This window comes from Diuraphis noxia, unplaced genomic scaffold (genome assembly GCF_037042655.1).
Source record: "Diuraphis noxia isolate RWA-SAM2 unplaced genomic scaffold, SU_Dnox_SAM2 contig0003, whole genome shotgun sequence".
In the NCBI taxonomy this organism is placed as follows: Eukaryota; Metazoa; Arthropoda; class Insecta; order Hemiptera; family Aphididae; genus Diuraphis; species Diuraphis noxia.
Window position 1 is genome coordinate 20000001 of NW_028301713.1, and position 20434 is coordinate 20020434.

Consider the following 20434-nt stretch of genomic DNA (forward strand, 5'->3'; position numbering starts at 1 on the left):
AAGAGAATGACATACCTGCATTTTGTCTCAATCTTACAAAAGTAAACGCAGCAAGCTTAACTTGCATAATTAGTTTTAATAATATTGTGAATTGACCTATCATCAAACTATCAGGAAAGGACAAAAATTAAAAATATGTTTGATAATAGGTAATTTAATTAATTTCCTTTTAACTAAATAAGTCATAATCATGGAAGTTCAATTATGTTGATATGGTCCATTAGTTAGTTTTTATGTTATACAGTGCCACTTAAACAAAATTAAGTGCTGGGTGAAAAAATGGAAAATTATCTTAAACCCCTCAAAAAGTACAGCAGTATTATTTACACTTCGTCGCCCCAATACCCCTCCCTCTCTAGCACTTAATGGCGATTACATATCCTGGTCTCCAACTATAAAATATCTAGGTGTTATCATAGATAAAAAATTAACTTGGAACCCACACATTTCTTCAAAACTCCAACAAGGCTACCAACGACTCAAAATTCTTTACCCCTTAATCAACCGTCAAACCGCCTTAAAGCTGGAAATGCTCCATGCTTCTTTATAAGCAAATTCTAAGACCATTAATACTCTATGCTGCTCCCATCTGGGGCAACTGTGCCAAAACTCACATAAATAAAATTCAAGTCTTCCAGTCCAAGATTCTACGCATAATATCCAACGCGCCGTGGTTCGTCAGAAACGAAGCACTTCATACAGACTTCAGACTCCCGATGGTTAAATCCTACATACAGTATCTCTCAATAATTTTTTTTTAGCCAATTAAACAACGCCAAAAGTGCAAAATATTTCAAACTCAGCGATAAGCCTACCCTCCGGCGTCTCAAGCGCGGAGGTCCTCATGATGCCTTTTCTCAACACCAATAAGATTAACAAAAAAAAAAAAAAAAAAAAATACACTTAGATTAACTAATTATTATGATGTCATATTTTATTATTTATTTATTCATCTTTGTAATTTACTGTAATTTATTGTATATATTGTAATTAATTTACGCGTAACAACTTAATAATGTTAAAAATTCTTTATTGTATCAATAAGTTCGATGACCTTGTATGTCAGAAATACTTCAATTTAATAAAAAAAAAAAGTTTTTATGTAATCAAACACATTTTGAAAATTTAAAATTTAAAGTTAATTTGAAAAAATGATTATAAATTTTATAAGTCATCATAAGTTTATCAGGTTAATAAAGTTATTGATTAATTGGATATCCGATTAAAACTTATAATTGATAATCGGCTGTGTCAAATAATAACCACGCAGTCCTAAGTATATTATGTATCCTGTAATGATTTAGATGATATTTATTTAATTTAAGATTATCTTGTTGGTAAATCATTTAATTTAATATCATATTATATGATTAAAATGTAATATTATTAGTAATGTTTATATTTACCATCATGAGGACATTACACCCACATGTAGTATCTATTTTAATTTTATAAATTATATTATCCAAATAATAAAAGCACTGCAACACAGATAGAGCTTTTTTCTATGAATTTTGGAATTTTGGTTATTTTCTTTTAAAAACAGAGGGAGAATATTTTTCCATACAAGACAGTTGATTTTGTTATGTTCTTCATTAATTGTAAGACGGAGACAAAATATTCATGCCTTTTAAGGTTAATAAATCTTAAAAAGAATAAGAACTTTTATTGATATTTAATAAATACAGTATTGTAGTTCAATGGTTTTATAATGATAATGGTAACTATCATAATATTAATATGAAAAACAAATAATGATCTAATATTCCACCACCTGGTAATTTTACTCTACTGTACAAAAAAAAATTAAACAGCATGTATTGTGAGATTTTGCAATATATTTAACATAGGAAAACGATAAAAACTACTCTATACTTTTAAAAGTAATTTTGCAGACTAGATAATTTTTGCTTTTATATTTGTATAAGCAAATCAATTTCAAGGTAAAAAAAAGTTTATAAAGTTAAACATTGAAAATCTATAAATATAATAAAATTCACTTCTTATTTAATGTTGGAGTAATTGAGTATTATCAAACAGCATATACAAATTAGCCAACAATTATTATTCCAATACATAATTTTATAGAACTAAATTACTACTATTATCTTACTATATTAAATAATGTCATTATTAGGGATCAGATTTCAATGGATTTGAAACTTTTTCTGCAATGATGGATAAGATACGGTTTCCGAACTAACACGATGTTCTAAATGCTGAGAACATTATGAGTATATTTTGATTTTTCTAGGAATATGAAATAATGAAAAACTTCATTCAGTTTTAAATATTAAAAAACATTTTTTTCAACATCTCCAGGTCATTTTATCTTTTCTAATTATATTATCATTATAATCTGCCTTGGCAACAAGGTAAGTCTTGATAATCTTAATAATTATTAAATTACCGTAAACTTTTATTGTTGTCAACATTGATAATTGTTGACACTTTTAAGACATTAATTAAATCCAGTCTCTAATCATTACAATAAAAAAGGAAGAAGTATTGAGTGCAATTCTAAGTTATTACCATTATTAATGGATAAATGTCCCAAAAAAACATAATATATACATTATATAATATGTAAATAATTAGACTAAACATATGATCTAATATAAAATGTGCTAATTGTAATACAATTTACAAAGTAAAGATCTTATCCAACTTGAACACATTTCAAAGTTATGTATCAACACCTTTTAAACGAGTAGTATCTGTAAATCTTAACAACTAAGATTATAATAATACTATTAAAGTTTTTTCTAGGTTAATATATATATGAATTCTCAATGATCTTTTAATTAATTTGTATACCAAGATATATCAAAAATACTATTTATTTAGAAATTGAGCACAACCAACTTTAATCTAATTATTTAAAATAATAAATTATAATACCTGTCTAAGGTGCTATCAGACAATTCATCTTCCCATTCGTCTCTATCATCTCTATTTCTACCAATTACATCGCCTAAGCGTATTGGATCAAATAATGCTTCTTCCAGAGCAATATTCCATTCAGCACCATCTCGATCACGTTCACCCCATAATACACCCAATGTTTGACGCATGGTCTGATTTCTATGATGTCTTCTTCTTGCATTGTTTCTTCGACTTCTACTATTAACCTCCACTGTTAATACTTAGTATTATTATGTTATAGCACAACCAATATTACTTATTTAATATACTTTAAATAACATGAATATTACCTCTGTTATTATGGCGTTCAACTTTTAAAGTTTCTCGCCTAGTTTTTGTTTCATCTGGTAAACAGTCAGATATTTTATCTAAATATGTATCTAAAGTTAAACAGTATGATTTAGTTTTAACATAAACTCGACATGTTGGGCAGTGATTAACTCTTCGGGTCCATGATTCTATACAATCATGACAAAATGTATGAGAACAATTTAACACAGTAGGCTGAAAAAAAAAATGTAATTTGCTATTAATAAAAAATATTTAGAGGAAATTGGATTATTCAGAATGGACATTTGTTATTTGCTATTAGGTAAGAATGTAGATTAAATAACACTACAGATAGCAAACACTATTGCAATAATTTATCGCTCATTAATATAACTTTGATTTCATTAACTATTGGTAAATATTTAGAAGTAGATATGGAAAATGAGGATCTAATAGTCTCCTGTCATCATGTGCCACTAGCGTGTCAAATCCTAATTACAATAATGGGCAATAAATAATTACATTGGCATCTTCAGTAGGATGTGGAGCCAACCAATGCAGATAACATTATGATAATCCAGGGACATCATTTGAGAGGGGGGCTAGAAAATGCATACACTGAACCTAGATTTTAACAAGAAGTACTAGAGCCATTACAGGCTGTGATGCAACATACAAATCATTAATTAGAACTGATCCATCAGTAATCTAAGATAAGAAGAGTACAATATTGTACATAGTATGTATACTGTTCATTATTACTGAAGTATTAAGATTTAAAAATACAAGTTATGTACACCATACAGAAATTGATCTCTTGGAACGTCTTTAAACAATATAATAATTTATTATGTTTAATTTCAAGTAGGTATATCTCGTCAAATTGTATTTGACTATTTTATAAAGAAACTTTTGTCATGCTATACACACTTTATAACTTTATTTTTTAGAATCATTAATTAATTTATACAAGAAGTATAGAATTACCAAAAGTGGATACAGTTTGCTTGATAAAAATTGTATAAGAGTATTTAACTGTAGTTGAGGAACCTAGCGGGCGACTTTTTATTAATATGTACTTGAAAGTTATATACTTAATGAGCGATTATAATTATTATTTATTTCCTGTACTGGCAAATATTCATTGCAGACCTCATGTAATAAATAATACTAAAGAAATTAATAAAAAAGTAATTTAAATGTATTAATTGAAAAATATTCATATATATAACTTTAATAGGTAATTACTGTTAATTTTAATATTACCTTTATGAACACTTCGTAACATATGTTACATTGTAGATCACTTTCAAGACATTTTTCCATTTGATGCTCCATCCAAGAGAAATTGTCTCCCTCGTTCTTAACACGCAGTTGTTGACGAAGTGATACAACCAAATTTTCAGCTTCATTTAATTTTTTTACAGTCTCTATTAACATACTATCCGGTGTGCCTACTCTGGCTTCACCAGTATTATTATCTGAAAATGTTTATTAAAAATTATTTGATGAAAATGTTTTAATAAGAAAACAAATAGTATGATTACTTGTTAAACTCCATTTATCTTGAGGGGCAGCTGCATTAGTTTCTGATGACCTAAAATTAATATGATTTATTAATAAATCAAAGGTTAGAATAAAAAATATATGTCATACTTATTTGCTAAATTGGGAAGAACTTGATTTTTTTGTTTAGCACTACTACTTGGTGAATTTGTCATCGGAGTAGTTTCTCTACTTGTTGTAACTACAAAGCTGCTTTGATCATCAGAGCTATCCTCTGCAAAAATAAATATAATACATACAGAGCTACAGAACAACTAATTGGAAATATTTTGTCTAAATTGATGTACAATATGCCAGTACATTCAATCAAATTATAATAATTTTTTATAAACGTCAAGAATGAATTTTATAGGAATAAGGAATTAGGAAGTAATTATTATTATTGTATTCCACTATCTAACATGGTATATCCAATGTTGAGTTCCTAGTATTATCAGTAAGTAATACCAGTTATAGTATCGGCATGGTACATGTTAAGACAATATTTAACCCACGGAAGAAATAAAGTTAAACCTTGTTAGATGTTTAATATTTTAAGATCAATTTTCACTAGAAACACGTATAATTATATTCAGATACAGTATGTGTTAAGCTAATATTCAGTAGGTACAATTTATAGTTTAGCTAACACACACAATGTTAAGTTTAATGTAAACAGATTTCAAACAGTACAAGATTTTAGATGAGTTATATCATATCTAAATAAAATTGCGAGTAAAATTAGTTGATTTAATTATTTGTTATTTTCTCCATTAGGTACCTACCTACCTTTACTATATAGAGGGGGATTTTAATGAGTTTAATTTGGAATTGATTTTTTGGTCAATTGATTTCTAGATTCAATATTATTATACTTTGAAAAAGTGTGCAGTTGAATACTTTCTATGGAACCGGAAAGGAGATAATGTAGAGTGATGGACTGGAAGGCTTAGGGGATACAAATTAGAGATGGCAGTAAACCAAATTTGAATTGAATGGACCAGAGTTATAATTTTTCTATGCATTTCCAGTTACAATTCAAAGATGGAGACTTAATATCAATCGTTTGTAATGTAAAACAACACTTCTATATTGAATCAATATTTGTGCTCATTATAATTTTCAAGAAAAAAATTTAAGCCAGATAAGTATAATTGACGGCGATACCTCTTACTACCCCTGAGCACACTGTCAAAAAGCTGACGAAAATTTTAAAAGCCATTGTCGATGGTCAAAACATTTTGTGGCGGACAAGGTACATGAACACGCACAACAGGTACTACACACATTGTGTTGTTAATGGAGCACCGGTAAAGCACGCGCGCGACAGATTACTTACCAAGAACAATATACGGGCTATCTGAGCGGGTGGATCCTATATCGTGCGAGTTCCAACAACGGTTGCCGAATCGACACGATCCTCTCAAGTAGTACGAACACACCGCAGACATGGTGGACGTGTTATTATCGTCGTACGCTCCTGTTGTTGTTGGTCTTATCCGCGAGTCCGCGTAACGTTGCTGTTAAATGTTGCGGTGTAGTCTACAAAGTCCAACAACTGTACCGCGTGACTGGCCGGTTGCTGCTGAAACGAAAGAGAGAGCCGTCAGAAATCATAATTGGGAAACATGCGTCCGAAAAAAAAACTCGACCGCGGTTGTGTCGAAGAGAGGGGGGTGTTGTCAGGCGGACGGAGACTACTAATTAGTACTTACACTTGACTCCTGAGGTCGTGTTTACGAAGAAAATGAGTGAATCGAGAAGTCGACAAGACCAGGAAAAACGAACGGCCGTTTATTTCAAAAATAGACAGGCAGATGATAATCTATATAAAAGAAGAGACTTACAGGCTACTGCCGCTGGCGACCGTCCACTGAACAGTGAACGAGTGAACAGTGAACGAACTGTCGAACTGCACAAAGTAACGAACAAGAACAAGCGAACAGCGATGGCCATTGGCCGGTAACCGGTGGCGCGGCGACGGCGGGGTCTTAGTTGCGCGCCAGACGAGTAAGTCAGTTGTACGTCGTGGCTTATGCGTTAATGCGCAGTTACAGTTTGAGGTGGGTGGCGGGGGCTCGGAAGACCGGTTGTCGGAATGTTGGTCAGCTGCAGCTATAATCCGTCTCGCGTTGCGAGTGTGACCACCACAAAAAAATTAAACACGGACATTGCGTTAGTTTATCTTGGCAACAACTTTACTGCGGTCGTGAACGTCTTGTGAATCAGCTCGATCGAGATAACCACACTGCATCCGTGGCGTTATCTCTGTTTGTCGCGTTGATGCGTTATCTCGGATATCAGAACTCGCGCGCTCGTTAATCGTGATAAAAATAACAACTATAAAGTAAATAATACTAAATATTATTTAGTAAATAGCACGGACTAAGGTATATCTTAGTCCGTGGTAAATAGTAATGAAATAACAACACGACTGCCGAAGTGCTATTGCCTATTACAAATACAACAGTCGAGGACTCGGAAACTCGGACAGTTCAGCCACGATGAAACATTGATGAGTCACACTGTTGAAACGTCAAGCTGCTTTTGCTGCAACCGTCGGTAGCCGTTGTCCACTGGTCAGACATGGAAATACCGGACATTGCAAACGATTATTCGGCACCTCAGACGGTCAACCACAGTGATCCCGTCGACAGCAACCAGTTGGTGGATGATGACGAAGAGGAGAATGACAGTTGTTCGCCAACCATAGACAATCCGAACTTACTCGAAGAATACCAACTGAAAACCACCATTGAAGACCAACTGAAAATAATCAACAAAGACCAAAAGGAAATACCCGTCGAATACCAACTTAAAGAACTCAGTGATGTCGTCCGACAGCAACAGGACGAGCTCGATTACTATCAGCGGCAGTTAGCCATCAATGAGCACAAGTACCTGACAGATGTCAGTGATTTGCAATCGCAGTTACAGTCTTCAAAGAAAATGTATGACACAGCCAAGCACGAGAAAGAAGCAGCTTTCATGCGCTATGTGCTCAAAGAAAAAGAAATTCTAGATCTGACCAACGAAAAAAAAAAACTAATGGACAGTCTGAAGGATAGGGACAAGCAGATTACACGGTTGAAAGCCAACTCCAAAGATGTGGCAAGTTGTACTGGCGTCATAGAAGCAAAAAACAGAGAGATCAAGGAATATAAGACTATAATTGACTTGCTTAAAGATGAGAAGTCAAAGATTTCAAAAGACTTAGAAATCTGGAAGACCAAGTATGAACATGAGTCAAAGTGTTCGCACGAAACAGAAAGTAAATTATTGCATGAAATTCAAGAATTGCAGAATAGATTAGAATCGTTGACCAAACAAAATGAATCTTTTAATCAAGAAAGTAATTTAGAAAAGATTATACTGAGCAGTAAATTGTATTTGGATTTAAAAGAATGTTCAGAGCATCAACTTCAAGAGATGAATAAATTAAAAAGTGTTAACGAAGAGTTGAACCTTAAGCTAACCAAATGCACTTGTACTGTTAACTCTTTGGAAGATGAAAATATCGACCTTAAAACTTATATGGAAAGTTGTGAAATCAAAACTAATGAATTGCTTGTGTTTACTGAAAGTTTGAGTTCACGCAATGCATTACTGCAGTCGGAATGCCTAAATTTACAAACAGATTTGGACAGATTGAAAAGCAACTGTGATATATTAAAACAAAAAAATAATGATCTCAAGATTGCTTTCAGAGCACAAGAGGATAGCATAGCAAAAGAAAAAGAGCTTTATGACCGCGACAAAAAAGAACTAGCCAGTCATTTGGCGCATAAAATGCAAATGATTGCAGACCTAAAGACCACATTGGAGCGCACTCAAGATGATTTGCACGTTTCTAAAAGGAAGTTCAAAACTACCGTGGCCGAGTTGACCAAAGAGTTACAGAAAAAAAATATTGTTGATACTTCTGTAGAAATGAAGATGGTCTTAGACAAGATGGTCAAACTGCAGCAAGAAAATGCCAGAATATGCGAAAAGCTAGATTTCGTTGAAGATCATAATAAGCATTTACTGTGCGAACTAAAGAAAAACAGTAGTATTATGCAAAAACATAAAATACCTGGCATTAAAAATGTCTCTAGTTTGAGTGAACAGAAACCAGAACGTTACTGACAAACTGACAATATGTGGACCATCAACAGTCAACCTAAAAAATTATCATTGTATTAATATTTATAAGTACTCATTATTGTTTTTTTTTTTAACTTGGATACAATCTAAGTATTTGATCTAGTCCTATTATATTATTATTGATTTTCATCTTTTTGAACATTGTTATTCTTTATAATAAAAAAAAAATGTAATTTAAAATCACGGCTTGGTTCTTATACTCTGTGGCATATTTTGGGTGACTTCTCGAGAGCTGTCCAACATTTAATGAATATACAATACAAGGTTTAACAGATAGAACTGACTTTTGGAATAACTTTTATTCAAATTAATATTATTTATTTTTAGTTTTTCATGAAGTGTCCTTAGCGTTACATGGATAGTAATTTTTTCTGTTTATTTTTTAGTACTGAAAATAAAAAAAATTTAAATTTAATAAAATTGTTTTTGGATAAATTCAAAATAGCCTATTTTTGAATCTTTATTAAAGAATAATTTTAATGGTAAAAATACTTATCTAAGTTTACTTTTTAGAATTTTTTTTTGGTTAAATTAAATTGGAAGTAATAACTTAAAAATATGACTTGAGAATTTGCTGACATGAGTATATTTCTTAAATTATTTACTTATCATATAATATTAAAAAATTTTGCCCTAAGTTTAATTAGCATAATTTTTTTTGTTGTCAAGTTTTTTGTTACACTCTGTATGCATAATATTATACTAAAATAAATTATTATACCAATATTTACAATATTTAGGCTTTTTTTTTTGTTACGCACTTGTAAGACAGAGATAAAACATGTGGGTATTACATCCTCTAAAGGCAAAAACCAACTAAACGCGCTATATCCATAATTTATTAAGTGTTAAAACAGATACATACCAGACAAAAAAATTACATAATATAAATTGAGGATTTGAGGAAAATGATCTCCAAAATTAGATGGAAATATTTATGAGATAGGTATTTTAGGTTAAGTCTTATGGCAGAAGAGTATAATGCACAATAGATGATTAAGAAACTAGTCAAATGTGTAGGGGGGGGAAGCTTTTTACCATAAGCTTGCTTGACTAATAAAGGTCAAAGCAAGCAGGACTTAACTAAAAAATAAGAACTTAATATTTATAGGTATTCAAATACCAACAAGTCTTTGTTGTAGCACTTAGTATTGATATGGGCAAGTTGTTTTTGACTTTTTGAGAATTTATAATTAACTGTTAGCTGGAATTAATTTAAACACATTAAGGTAATAATCAAAATTAACAAATGTGTTGAAGAGTTATATCAGTAAAAATGCAAAATAAAATCCAATCAATAAAAAGTAGTTAATATTCAGGGCGGTGCAATAATAAAATCAATTTAATTTCAAATACAACACTTGGATACTCACAATATATATACTTGACAGATTATACTATGTATTCCTACTGAATGCAATAAAATTGTATGTATAACATATGACTAAGGAAGATATTTTTGATGTAACTATAACATTCTCATTCAAAGAATAGTTTATTTTCATTAGACTTCAAAAATATCAAAATCAATTAAATAGTATAACTTATATGTTTGTGTGTTTCAGCATGGTAACTGAAAGTGTGTTGATTAACAATGTGTTTTAATCACTAAAAGTATAATAAAAGAAAAAGAAAAAATATAATATACATCAATAAATATTTAAATCATAAATATTAAAGACGAGAGTTTATAATAACATTACAATCATATTAATAATTTTAAATTCAATTGAATATCAAATTAAAAATTAGACACAAGACACAACACAGTTTAATGGGTTTTAAGACTGGAAAATGAAACTTGTAAATAAATAAAGAATATTTAACATAATGTAGTTCAATTCCATAATGACAAATACGTTAATAAGAATTTGACCACCAATTGAGATTTATAAATTCAAGTGTTAAAACAAGAAAGATTTATTTTTTGCCTAAATGAAAACTAATAATTATTACTTTTATATTACGGTAATGGATCAAAATATTATATAAGAATACAAACTGAAAATTGTTGTTTTAGATTCAATTGATACCCAATTTATGAATAAATGCTATTGTTAAGTGGAAATAGTTAATTCCAAATAAAAAATAGTAAATATAATAAAACTTTTAATATTACGATCTGAGTTAATATCTATTATAGAATACTTTTATTAAACATTTTTTATAAATATAAAATAATATTATGTTTTTAATGGATTCTTAAGTATACATTAAATATAGACTTAATTTAAAAAAAAAGAAATGTTCGAACATTGGTGCCTTATTATTATAAAGTAATGCACTAAGATTTCATTGACTTATGAATTTAGTGTTTTTAAGTAGAAAAAGAGCGAACAGAATAAAATAAACATTTCTGTGTATACAAAATATTTATATGAAATAATTATAATTATCGAGATGCATTATTTGTAAGATCCACAACAGCGATAACCGTTGGTATCCCAGGGAATCTAGAGTTATTTCTGATTGGGATGTCATCAATTATAGGATATGCAGGTGGTGGTGGTTCTCTTCTACTACGATTTGTTTGATTTCCTCCTCTTCTTCTACCTCTTTTAGCCACTTGAGGTTGAAGCCCATTTCCTATCAAATAAAATATTACATTGAATAATACATGATAACAGCATCTATCAATATATATCTAACTTTTTCACTACTCCAGACATACTATTACAAAACCTCTATTTTATAATTTTATCACTTTTAAAAAATCGTACAATTTTAGAGAACCCTAGCTCGTATTATTTTTAAGTTAAATAATTGTATCATATACAATATACATCTCAAAATATTAATTTAAAAAAATAAAAACATTTTATTTTATGTAGCGAACACAGGTTGCAGGGCATAGATAGTGTACCTAGCAGTGAATAGGTTAACTAAATTGTCATTAAGATAAAATAGATATAATTCACTTAAAAGTCCTCACTTTCATTTTGTAGAGTAAGACGTTGTTCCTTTATAGTTCCACCCATAAGGTCACATATGTTTGTGATGTAATTATCCAAGGCAAGACAGTAAGTTGTAGAATGCACATTACTTCGGCAGGTAGGACAATAGTTGCTCCTAGCTAACCATGTTTTGAGACAGCTATCACAGAAAGTGTGATTACAATTAGCTGTGCTTGGCTTTATAAAACAAATAAAATAAAAAATATTAATGATAATAATAACTGTACAGTAAATCAAAAATTAGTTTGTACCCGTAAGATCACTTCATTACAAATAGCACATTGAAAATCATTTTCCAAGAGTTTATTGATTTGGGTTTTAAATGTTTCCACAGATTCTTCTTCCTTTGCAATTTTAGTATCCAACAATTCTGCTCAAACAGATCAAATACTTAGTAAAATGTTAAGTGTTCAAAAAAATTTCACAATATTACCTTTCTGCAACGTACATCTTCTACGTAAAACATTCACCTCATTATTTGACTTTCGATAGTTTTCATGATACTGAAATTTTTTTATTTATTTAGTATTTACCTATTTACATTTATTAAGAGGACGCTATACATCCATTTGTTGTATCCGTATTAAAATTGCATAACATAACAAATTTATGCTCAGAAAATCTATAGGTTTAAAAATTAGAGCAAATCAACCTTTTGATATTAAGAGGATGCACACTATTTGTTTTCTCTCTCTGGCCCATACTCAACGTAGTCAAAACGCATTTACACAGTATCATTTTTTCTGTGTTTTCATGTAATCTTATAGTAAAATCACCTATTACAAAAAAGATAGAGAATAATGTTTTTGAGGGAACGAAATATCAATATTATATTTTATAGTTATTTGATTTTGTATCAGACTTTTAAAATAAACAAAAAAATGTTATAAATTGTTTTAAGACAATATTTAGACAAATCGATACATCATCCCTTCAAAAATATTATTCTCTAGCTTTTTTTTAATGGGTAAATTTACCCTATGATTACTAAAAAACATAGAAAAAACAATTTTGCATAAATACGTTACATCTATGTTAAGCACGGGTCAGGGAGAGAAAACAAATAGTGTGCTGACATTCTCTTAAGAGGACGCTACACCCGCATGTGTTGTCTTCGTCGTACAAGTGCATAGCATAGCAAATTTTACGCTCAGCAGATCACGTTTATCTCCGTTAATTTAAAATTTAGAGTGAATTGACCTATTATAAAAATTAAAGGCAAGATTATTACCGAGGGCATCTCTTAGGCTTTTTATTATATTTTAATTTTAAAGCGAGTTATAAGTATTTTAAAATTGCAAATTATTTTTATATCTAAAAATACTCATAACTCGCTTTAAAATTAAAATATAATAAAAAGCCTAAGAGATGCCCTCGGTAATAATCTTGCCTTTAATTTTTATAATAGGTCAATTTACTCTAAATTTTAAATTAACGGAGATAAACGTGATCTGCTGAGCGTAAAATTTGCTATGCTATGCACTTGTACGACGGAGACAACACATGCGGGTGTGGCGTCCTCTTAAGAACATTATCTGTGTCTGAACTCTGAAGTGTTTTTTTTTATGATAGTTCAATTTTTTAGCAAGTTAGGCATATATAAAAAAGCATAAATTAAAAATGCTCATAACTGACTTAGAAACTAAGTTATCGTAAAAAACCCACATACAAACACAGAATGTGCTTGCCATTAAATTTCATAATAGATCAATTTACTCTATTTTTTTAACTTATGAATTTAAACATCATCTGCTAATTGTAAATTTGTTATGTTATGCACTTGTAAAATGAAGATAACAAATAGAATACCAAAATGTATGTCTAGTTGTTCTAATTTTGAGCCGTCTTCTTAAATATTAAAGTGAATATTCAATATATTTGTGTTTTTTTAAATATATATATATATTACATACTCAACCAGAACACTAATAACTATCACATAGTATAAAGGACAAATATATGCAATTGAATATGCTCTATCTAATCCACACTCTATTGATAACTTACTTAAAATTCTTAAAAATTCAACAAGAAAACGCTTTTATGTTTAGATCTGATAATAGGTAAATTTACTCCAATATTCAAGTTAGTCCACAAATGAAACTGAAGAATGTATATTTTGATATGTTATGTGTAAGCAAGACAAAAACAACACACACGTTTAGAACATCCTCTAAAGTGTATATTATAATTTATACATACCTTAGTCATTTCTTTATTCATCTTGATATTTAATTCTGTAGAATCATCCACCATTTTTTTAAATTCATCCATTTGAGTTTTGGTGTCCTTGAGGATATTTATTTTTTCAGCTTTTAACTGTAATTAAATAAATAAAAAGTGTTTATATATTAAAATACTATTACTTTTGAAAAAGTTTAAATAATACTGCAAATAAGTTTGTTACATACAAATTGTGTCGGCAAAGTATACAGGGTGATTTTTTTTTATCAAAGAACACTCATTATTTAAAAAAGTATTGACTTTTTTCAAAATATTTGTTTATATGGTTTCAAGATGTTAAAAAACCAACGTTTTTATTAAAAAATTATATTTTTAAATATTTTTTATCCTTATCATTTTTTAAGTTTTTTACTTTTTAGAATGACATCATAGAGTTTTATTGTATATTCCAAAGTAAAATATTTTTCTAAGTATTTTGATTCATAAAAATCGAATTTAGGACGAGTAGCTTATGAGTTATAAGTATTTAAAGTTAAAATTGACAGAGTGGAGTGGTACGGGGTTACCCCACAAAATGTTTGTCCACTACTCCGCTTGTCTTTTAAATACTTATAACTCATAAACTACTCGTCCTAAATTCGATTTTTATGAATCAAAATACTTAGAAAAATATTCTCTTTTGGAATATGAAATTAAAACTCTATGTTGTTATTCAAAAATTTAAAAACTTAAAAAATGATAAGGTTAAAAAATATTTAAAAATATAATTTTTTAATAAAAAACGTTGGTTTTTTAACAACTTGAAACCATGTAAAAAATTTTTTTGAAAAAGTCAATACTTTTTTAAATAATGAGTGTTCTTTGTTTAAAAAAATCACCCTGTATATATACTGCGTAAAAGCTGTCATAAATTGAAGTTATTCAACTTTAATTGGATACAATTCATAAATGGTTATTATTAGAAGTGCAATGAATATGATTAATTTAATGAATTAAAAATTCAATACTTTGGTCAGAATACACTTTTAAGTATAACTTGGTTACAATTTAAGTTTATTTGAATGTGAGGATAGAGATGTATCTTATTTAAATCAATAATACTTACTTCTTGTACTTGCTTTTGAAGTTCTTCAATCTTAATTTTCAATTTTTCATTATATGCAACTACATTTTCTTCTTCTAGTCTAAAAGTAAAAACATACAGTTAGTATATTCATAACATGTTTTTGCATCTGTTGGAAAAATTCTTTTTTGTAAAGTATGTGAGATTAAAGTCAACAAATGCTAATCATAAAAATCTTAACAACTTTTGCCCAATACATCAGACAAATCAATGTTTGCTAACAATTTGTGCAACATATTGCCGCTAACAAAAATATATATAATTTTGAAAAAATTGGGAAACATATAGGTAAAGATAAACCTTCATTATTAAGAAAAAATATGGTTGATGAATGTTATGAAGACACAATTATCAAAATACAAAATCAAGTAACGGAATAGAAGATTTGATTGTTCATAGACAAATCCACCAATGCTACCAGACGACATTGAAAATGTTGTAATTAGTACTTTAGAAATCAATAAACCACAGTAGTCTATCTAAATTTGGCAAATACACCTTATATGAAAACAACAACTTTACACCTACAAACAATTTTATAGTTCTGGCTAAATTCAAAGTATCACTTTGGTTCATTTTTGGAAATCGTTACAATTTATCATTAAAAACCACTATCATCTAATTGGATTGTTAAAAGGCTACATGCAACAGAGTGTAAAATAGTTCATCATATTATATTAAAAACAATTGAATTTGTCAAATGCCTAATATATAATAGCTTAAAATTACTTTAACATTAAGAATGCTGAAATGCTTTAAGTTTATAGGATAAATTATATTTTAAATTAACAGAAAATGATATTATCAGTAGGCAGTGTTGGGTGGTAACGAAAGTAACGCATTACATAATTTAATTAGAATTATTTCCAAGTAACAATAATGTAATGGAAATTACTTTTGATAAATAATTTCTATTCAATAACGAGTTACAGTTTCGAATTATTAAGAACCTACCCCTTGCGAATTGAAAAAAAAAATTATGTCTATAATGAAGGTATTATTATGTTATCAATCTAGTATAGTAATATACTATATGTATTTATTAAAGCTCCTTAAACAGCTGATCTCACAATTTTGAATTCAATGACATTGGTAAAGAAAATTTTTATTAAATACAACACAGCTTTACCATCCAGTGCTTCTGCAGAGCGATTATTTAGTGTTTAAGGACACATTTGTTCTAAAAAAAGGTTGCGTATGAGTGACAAAAAACTTTGAAAATACACTATTGTGTAAAGTTAATTAAAAACATAAATAGATATAAAATAATAATATTGTATTATATTTATTTTTTTTGTAACGAAAAAATAATGAGTTACTTTTCAATTTGAAAAGTAAAGTAGTTTTATTACAATTTTATTAGAGTAACGAATAAAGTAACTTTATTACATTTCTTTCTAAGTAACGAGTAATGTAACTTTATTACTTTTTAAAAGTAATTTACCCAACACTGACAGTAGGTGAGAAATTATTTCATAAACGATTATCCAAATTTGTCATTACTGATTATTAAAAATGTATAAGAAACTCATATAGATTTTATGCATAATTTTTACTAAATTGATATAAATTGTACCAAATTTGTAAGTTGTTTAATTGAGCATAATATTTATGCATGTTGGTGATTTTATTTTTATACATTTAGGAAAAATAAATCGATATAGTATTAAAATTGTTGGTCAAAATTTATATCTCAATATAAAATTACTTGGGTTTTTTATTAGGATTTGGCAATAGGCAGAACTTGTATACAAAATCCCAGGTCTTAGTCTTATCTGTAAAGCCAATAAGATCTCCATTTTGTAATGCAACTTCTTTGTTAATTTTTTTGTAATTCAAGAATGTACCAGTGCACGAATTCTGAAAAAAAAAAAAATTTTAAATTGAATAAGTGAAAACAAGATTTGTATATCTCATACTATCTCAAATTATAATATTAGTGTTAGAATAATGGAAACCCATGATTGATAATATTTTATAATTTATAATAAATGTATTTTGAAAAAAACAACAGGATAATATTAAAATAAAACATTAATCTAGCATATAGTATTATAGGTTAGTAGCTTTATGAGAAAGTCACAACAAATTGCATTCATAACAGAATTTTGTTAATTAAAATTTAAAAAATTAGTAGTTATTATAAAGTTGTCTTATTAATTATTATTATTATTATTTATTAATTATTGGGTACTTATCAGTTATCGTGACTACCTAGCGAGAAGTATTGAATGGTGGTTATTATTAGCATTGCTGTGGGGATTTCTTGTAGACAAGTAATATGACCTTTTACTTGCTATTTTCCAACGCAGTTAGTGTTAGACCATTGTCGTGTGTCATGTCATATTATTACAATGCAAAATATCTGGGATTTACCATTGAACGAAAAAGATGCCATGGCTTTTTTACAAGAACATGGTGTTTTACCTAAAAGACGACTATGTGGATCTGGTCACAAAGCTAAATTGTACTTCGGAAAACAAATATTTTGGAAATGCAATATTAAATTGTGCCAAAAGAAGGTAAACATGTGTGTCGGTAATTGGTTTGTTGGCAATCGCATTTCATTTGTATGCGCTTTACGATTTATATATTGTTGGGCAGAAGAAATTACTTGGACTGTGGATTGGAATAATTATATGCGAGAAATATGTGTTTTAAGCCTAAAAAGTTGTAACGTGAAAATTGGTGGTTCAGGAAAAATAGTAGAAATCAACAAAAGTCTTTTTACAAGACGTAAAAATAATGCTGGTAGAGTTTTACCACAACAATGGATTTTTAGAGGCATTTGTCGGGAAATGACGGAATGTTTTTTAGTTGAAGTCAAAGATCGGTCTGCGTCTACACTGATACAAGCAATAAAAGATAATATAAACCAAGGTACAACTATTTATTCTTATTGTTGGCGTGGTTATAAAACAGATGAACTACAGAATGTTGGGTTTCAGCATTTAACCGTTAACCACACTTATAATTTTGTGGATCCTCAAACTGGTGCTCACACACAGAATATCAAAAGGTTATGGGGATCCTCTAAATGGCGCGACAAAAAACATAGAGGCACGGCTCGTCAACATTTGGATAGTTATTTGGTTGAATTCATGTGACGTCAAAAGCATGAAAGTCCATTTATAGGAATTTTAAATTGTATGTCTGAGCATTTTCCTCCTAGAGTGAATTATTAATTATATTTAATTTTATATATTTTTTTTATAATTTTAACAGTAGTCGCGATAACCGATAAGTACCAATTATTGGTATGATTTTATCATTTGTTTTATCCTATTTTCTTTTTGCCCAGAAAATTGTAAACATAAACTATTGGGTAAATATTTTATTATTATTATTATACTAAATTTTATTCTTTTAGACTGAATTGAAAGTAAATATTTTTCATATTTTATCTATTGTTATATAAAAAAGACTTAAAACCATAAAAATGGAAAAAAAGATATTTGTTAAGTTCCATGATGTATGAAATGAAGTTAGTACTTTGAAAGCATTGTTTTCAGCCATTCAGAAAAATGCAAAATCTGCCCCAAGTTAAAAGGTATGAAGTCAGTTTTTACCTTACATATTTTATTTTGTACTTCATAATATTTTTATTGTTAAGTTATCTTAGTGGTATATACTAGTCTTTTAATATAAAAAAAATAAGACAAATCAATAAAAGACAAATTTACACCAGTTTTAAATTTGTACATCCAATTTATAGCAACTACATCAAATTAAACAAACACTTAAGTTTTTAAATGAAAATGTGAAAGATATTATCTTTGAATGCAGTCATTTGCTAAACAACGGTTTAATTTAATTTAACCTACTACTCAAATAGTTCATAATATACAACTACTACACCATAAATTAGATAGTTATTTAAATTTTGTTGATAATAATTATTAGTTACATTATATTTATCTATGATAAGGACTAGTGAAATTATTAAACCTAAATAATATTATTTAATGTGTTGAAAAACAAAAAAATTCTGAACACGTGCCAAGGTGACATTGAAACAATACCTAATATTCTTTACAATGTTCAAAAATTGTTTTTTTTTTGGTTAAAAAGTTTGAAATATAATACAATGACTTCTACATGCATGAAATTAAAAAAATAAATGTTTTAATCAATAATTATTTAGTTACAAGTTGATATCACAAGATAAAAAACAATAATACTATAATATAGTATTCTGTTTAATCATGTATGTAAGTTGTTGACATTGGCCGGCCGTTCTTACCAACCAGTCTTGACTCAGCATTTAAAAAATACCAAAGTCCTGGTTGACAGCATTATATATCAGTAAAATCATACAAAAACATATAAAACTATAGGTACTTAAATTTACTTACATTGTCCTTAAGGAGATATTGATCATTTTCACATCTAATGGTAGCGTGAGAGCGAGAAATGTATAGTTCTTCAATTACTAATGAGGATTTCAGAAGGCGTCCAAAGAGAAACTGTTTAAGCAGATAAATTACAGTTAAAAACATACAACAGACACACAGAATAGTGAAGGGTTGGAATAATACTTACTTCACTGTCAGTCTTTACATCATATTGCAGTCCAGTTTTTGTATCCAATACAAACGCACGCGATACCTTTGAGTCGCTGTTCAACCTCTTAGAACTCATTACGTTTTTGATGTCTTCTAACATAATGAACAACAGCAGTAATGCATCAAAATGGCATTATATATTATGTTTTATAGAAACTAATTAAAACACAAGGGCACCTTCCTGACGAGTAAGACTAAGGTTTTGGAAAAACGAGATTGTTTAAATTGAATATTACACGGTGACAGGGTCGAATCAAATGCCGAAATATACGTGATCCACAGGACGTGTAAGGTCGTTTATTTACCATTCGGCGATACGAAATTACGAAACATATTATCTACGAAAGACGAACAAACTAACAAGAGACGCGAACGTGTTGTAAGTCGTCAGATATTAAAATGTATGAATATTTAATTATTGATAGCAAGAAACAAAATGAAAACGACGAGCGTACCACAGTTGCTCTTGTTCATCCGAATTTACAAGACCGCGAAGTTATACTGAATCACAAGAGCTCAGACTTTCGGGGTCGAAGAGTCCTACGTCAAATTGGGAGCTAAGCAGCAGAGCAGCACTTAGAGATCACCAAGCGTTAAGTCCGTACAAAATACGAATATACTATAGTATAATATTAAACATTAAACAATTTATTATAATAGTGAAGTTGAATATTCAAGTACAACCATGACACCTATATTGTACTAAACTTTATAACTTATAT

At 29.0% G+C, this 20434-nt stretch overlaps 3 protein-coding genes across 11 annotated transcripts in view; 1 reads left to right on the forward strand and 2 right to left on the reverse strand.

Moving 5' to 3' along the window:
* The window catches only part of LOC107166395 (uncharacterized), an 11636-nt gene extending 4825 nt beyond the window's left edge, over window positions 1–6811 (reverse strand). For 4 of the 9 annotated variants that reach the window (XR_016190835.1, XR_016190833.1, XR_016190834.1 and 1 more), the window contains exons 1-7: window positions 6456–6810; window positions 6080–6325; window positions 4852–4975; window positions 4743–4792; window positions 4462–4676; window positions 3216–3429; window positions 2902–3145 (exon numbers count right to left, since the gene is read on the reverse strand). Coding sequence is in view for 6 of the 9 variants with exons in the window: in XM_015515041.2 (XP_015370527.1) it covers window positions 2902–3145; window positions 3216–3429; window positions 4462–4676; window positions 4743–4792; window positions 4852–4975; window positions 6080–6191 (959 nt within the window). In the remaining 3 variants the exon portion in view is untranslated. Of the gene's footprint in view, window positions 1–2901; window positions 3146–3215; window positions 3430–4461; window positions 4677–4742; window positions 4793–4851; window positions 4976–6079; window positions 6326–6455 lie in introns of all 9 variants that reach the window. The other 5 variants (XM_015515046.2, XM_089222715.1, XM_015515043.2 and 2 more) reach the window with 5 other exon arrangements.
* Window positions 6812–6957: 146 nt separating this feature from the next.
* Window positions 6958–9066, forward strand: LOC107166388 (uncharacterized). Its single transcript, XM_015515034.2, has one exon. The coding sequence runs from the start codon at window positions 7327–7329 to the stop codon at window positions 8866–8868; it is 1542 nt and encodes a 513-aa protein (XP_015370520.1). The 5' UTR covers window positions 6958–7326; the 3' UTR covers window positions 8869–9066.
* Window positions 9067–10200: 1134 nt separating this feature from the next.
* Window positions 10201–20388, reverse strand: LOC107166391 (uncharacterized). The gene is made up of 9 exons (XM_015515038.2): window positions 19690–20388; window positions 19503–19613; window positions 16856–17007; window positions 15130–15208; window positions 14043–14159; window positions 12274–12343; window positions 12092–12210; window positions 11819–12017; window positions 10201–11472 (listed from the first exon to the last, which is right to left on the reverse strand). Exons 1-9 carry the CDS (start codon window positions 19810–19812, stop codon window positions 11279–11281), a joined length of 1164 nt encoding a protein of 387 aa, XP_015370524.1. The 5' UTR covers window positions 19813–20388; the 3' UTR covers window positions 10201–11278.
* Between the last annotated feature and the right edge of the window lie 46 nt (window positions 20389–20434).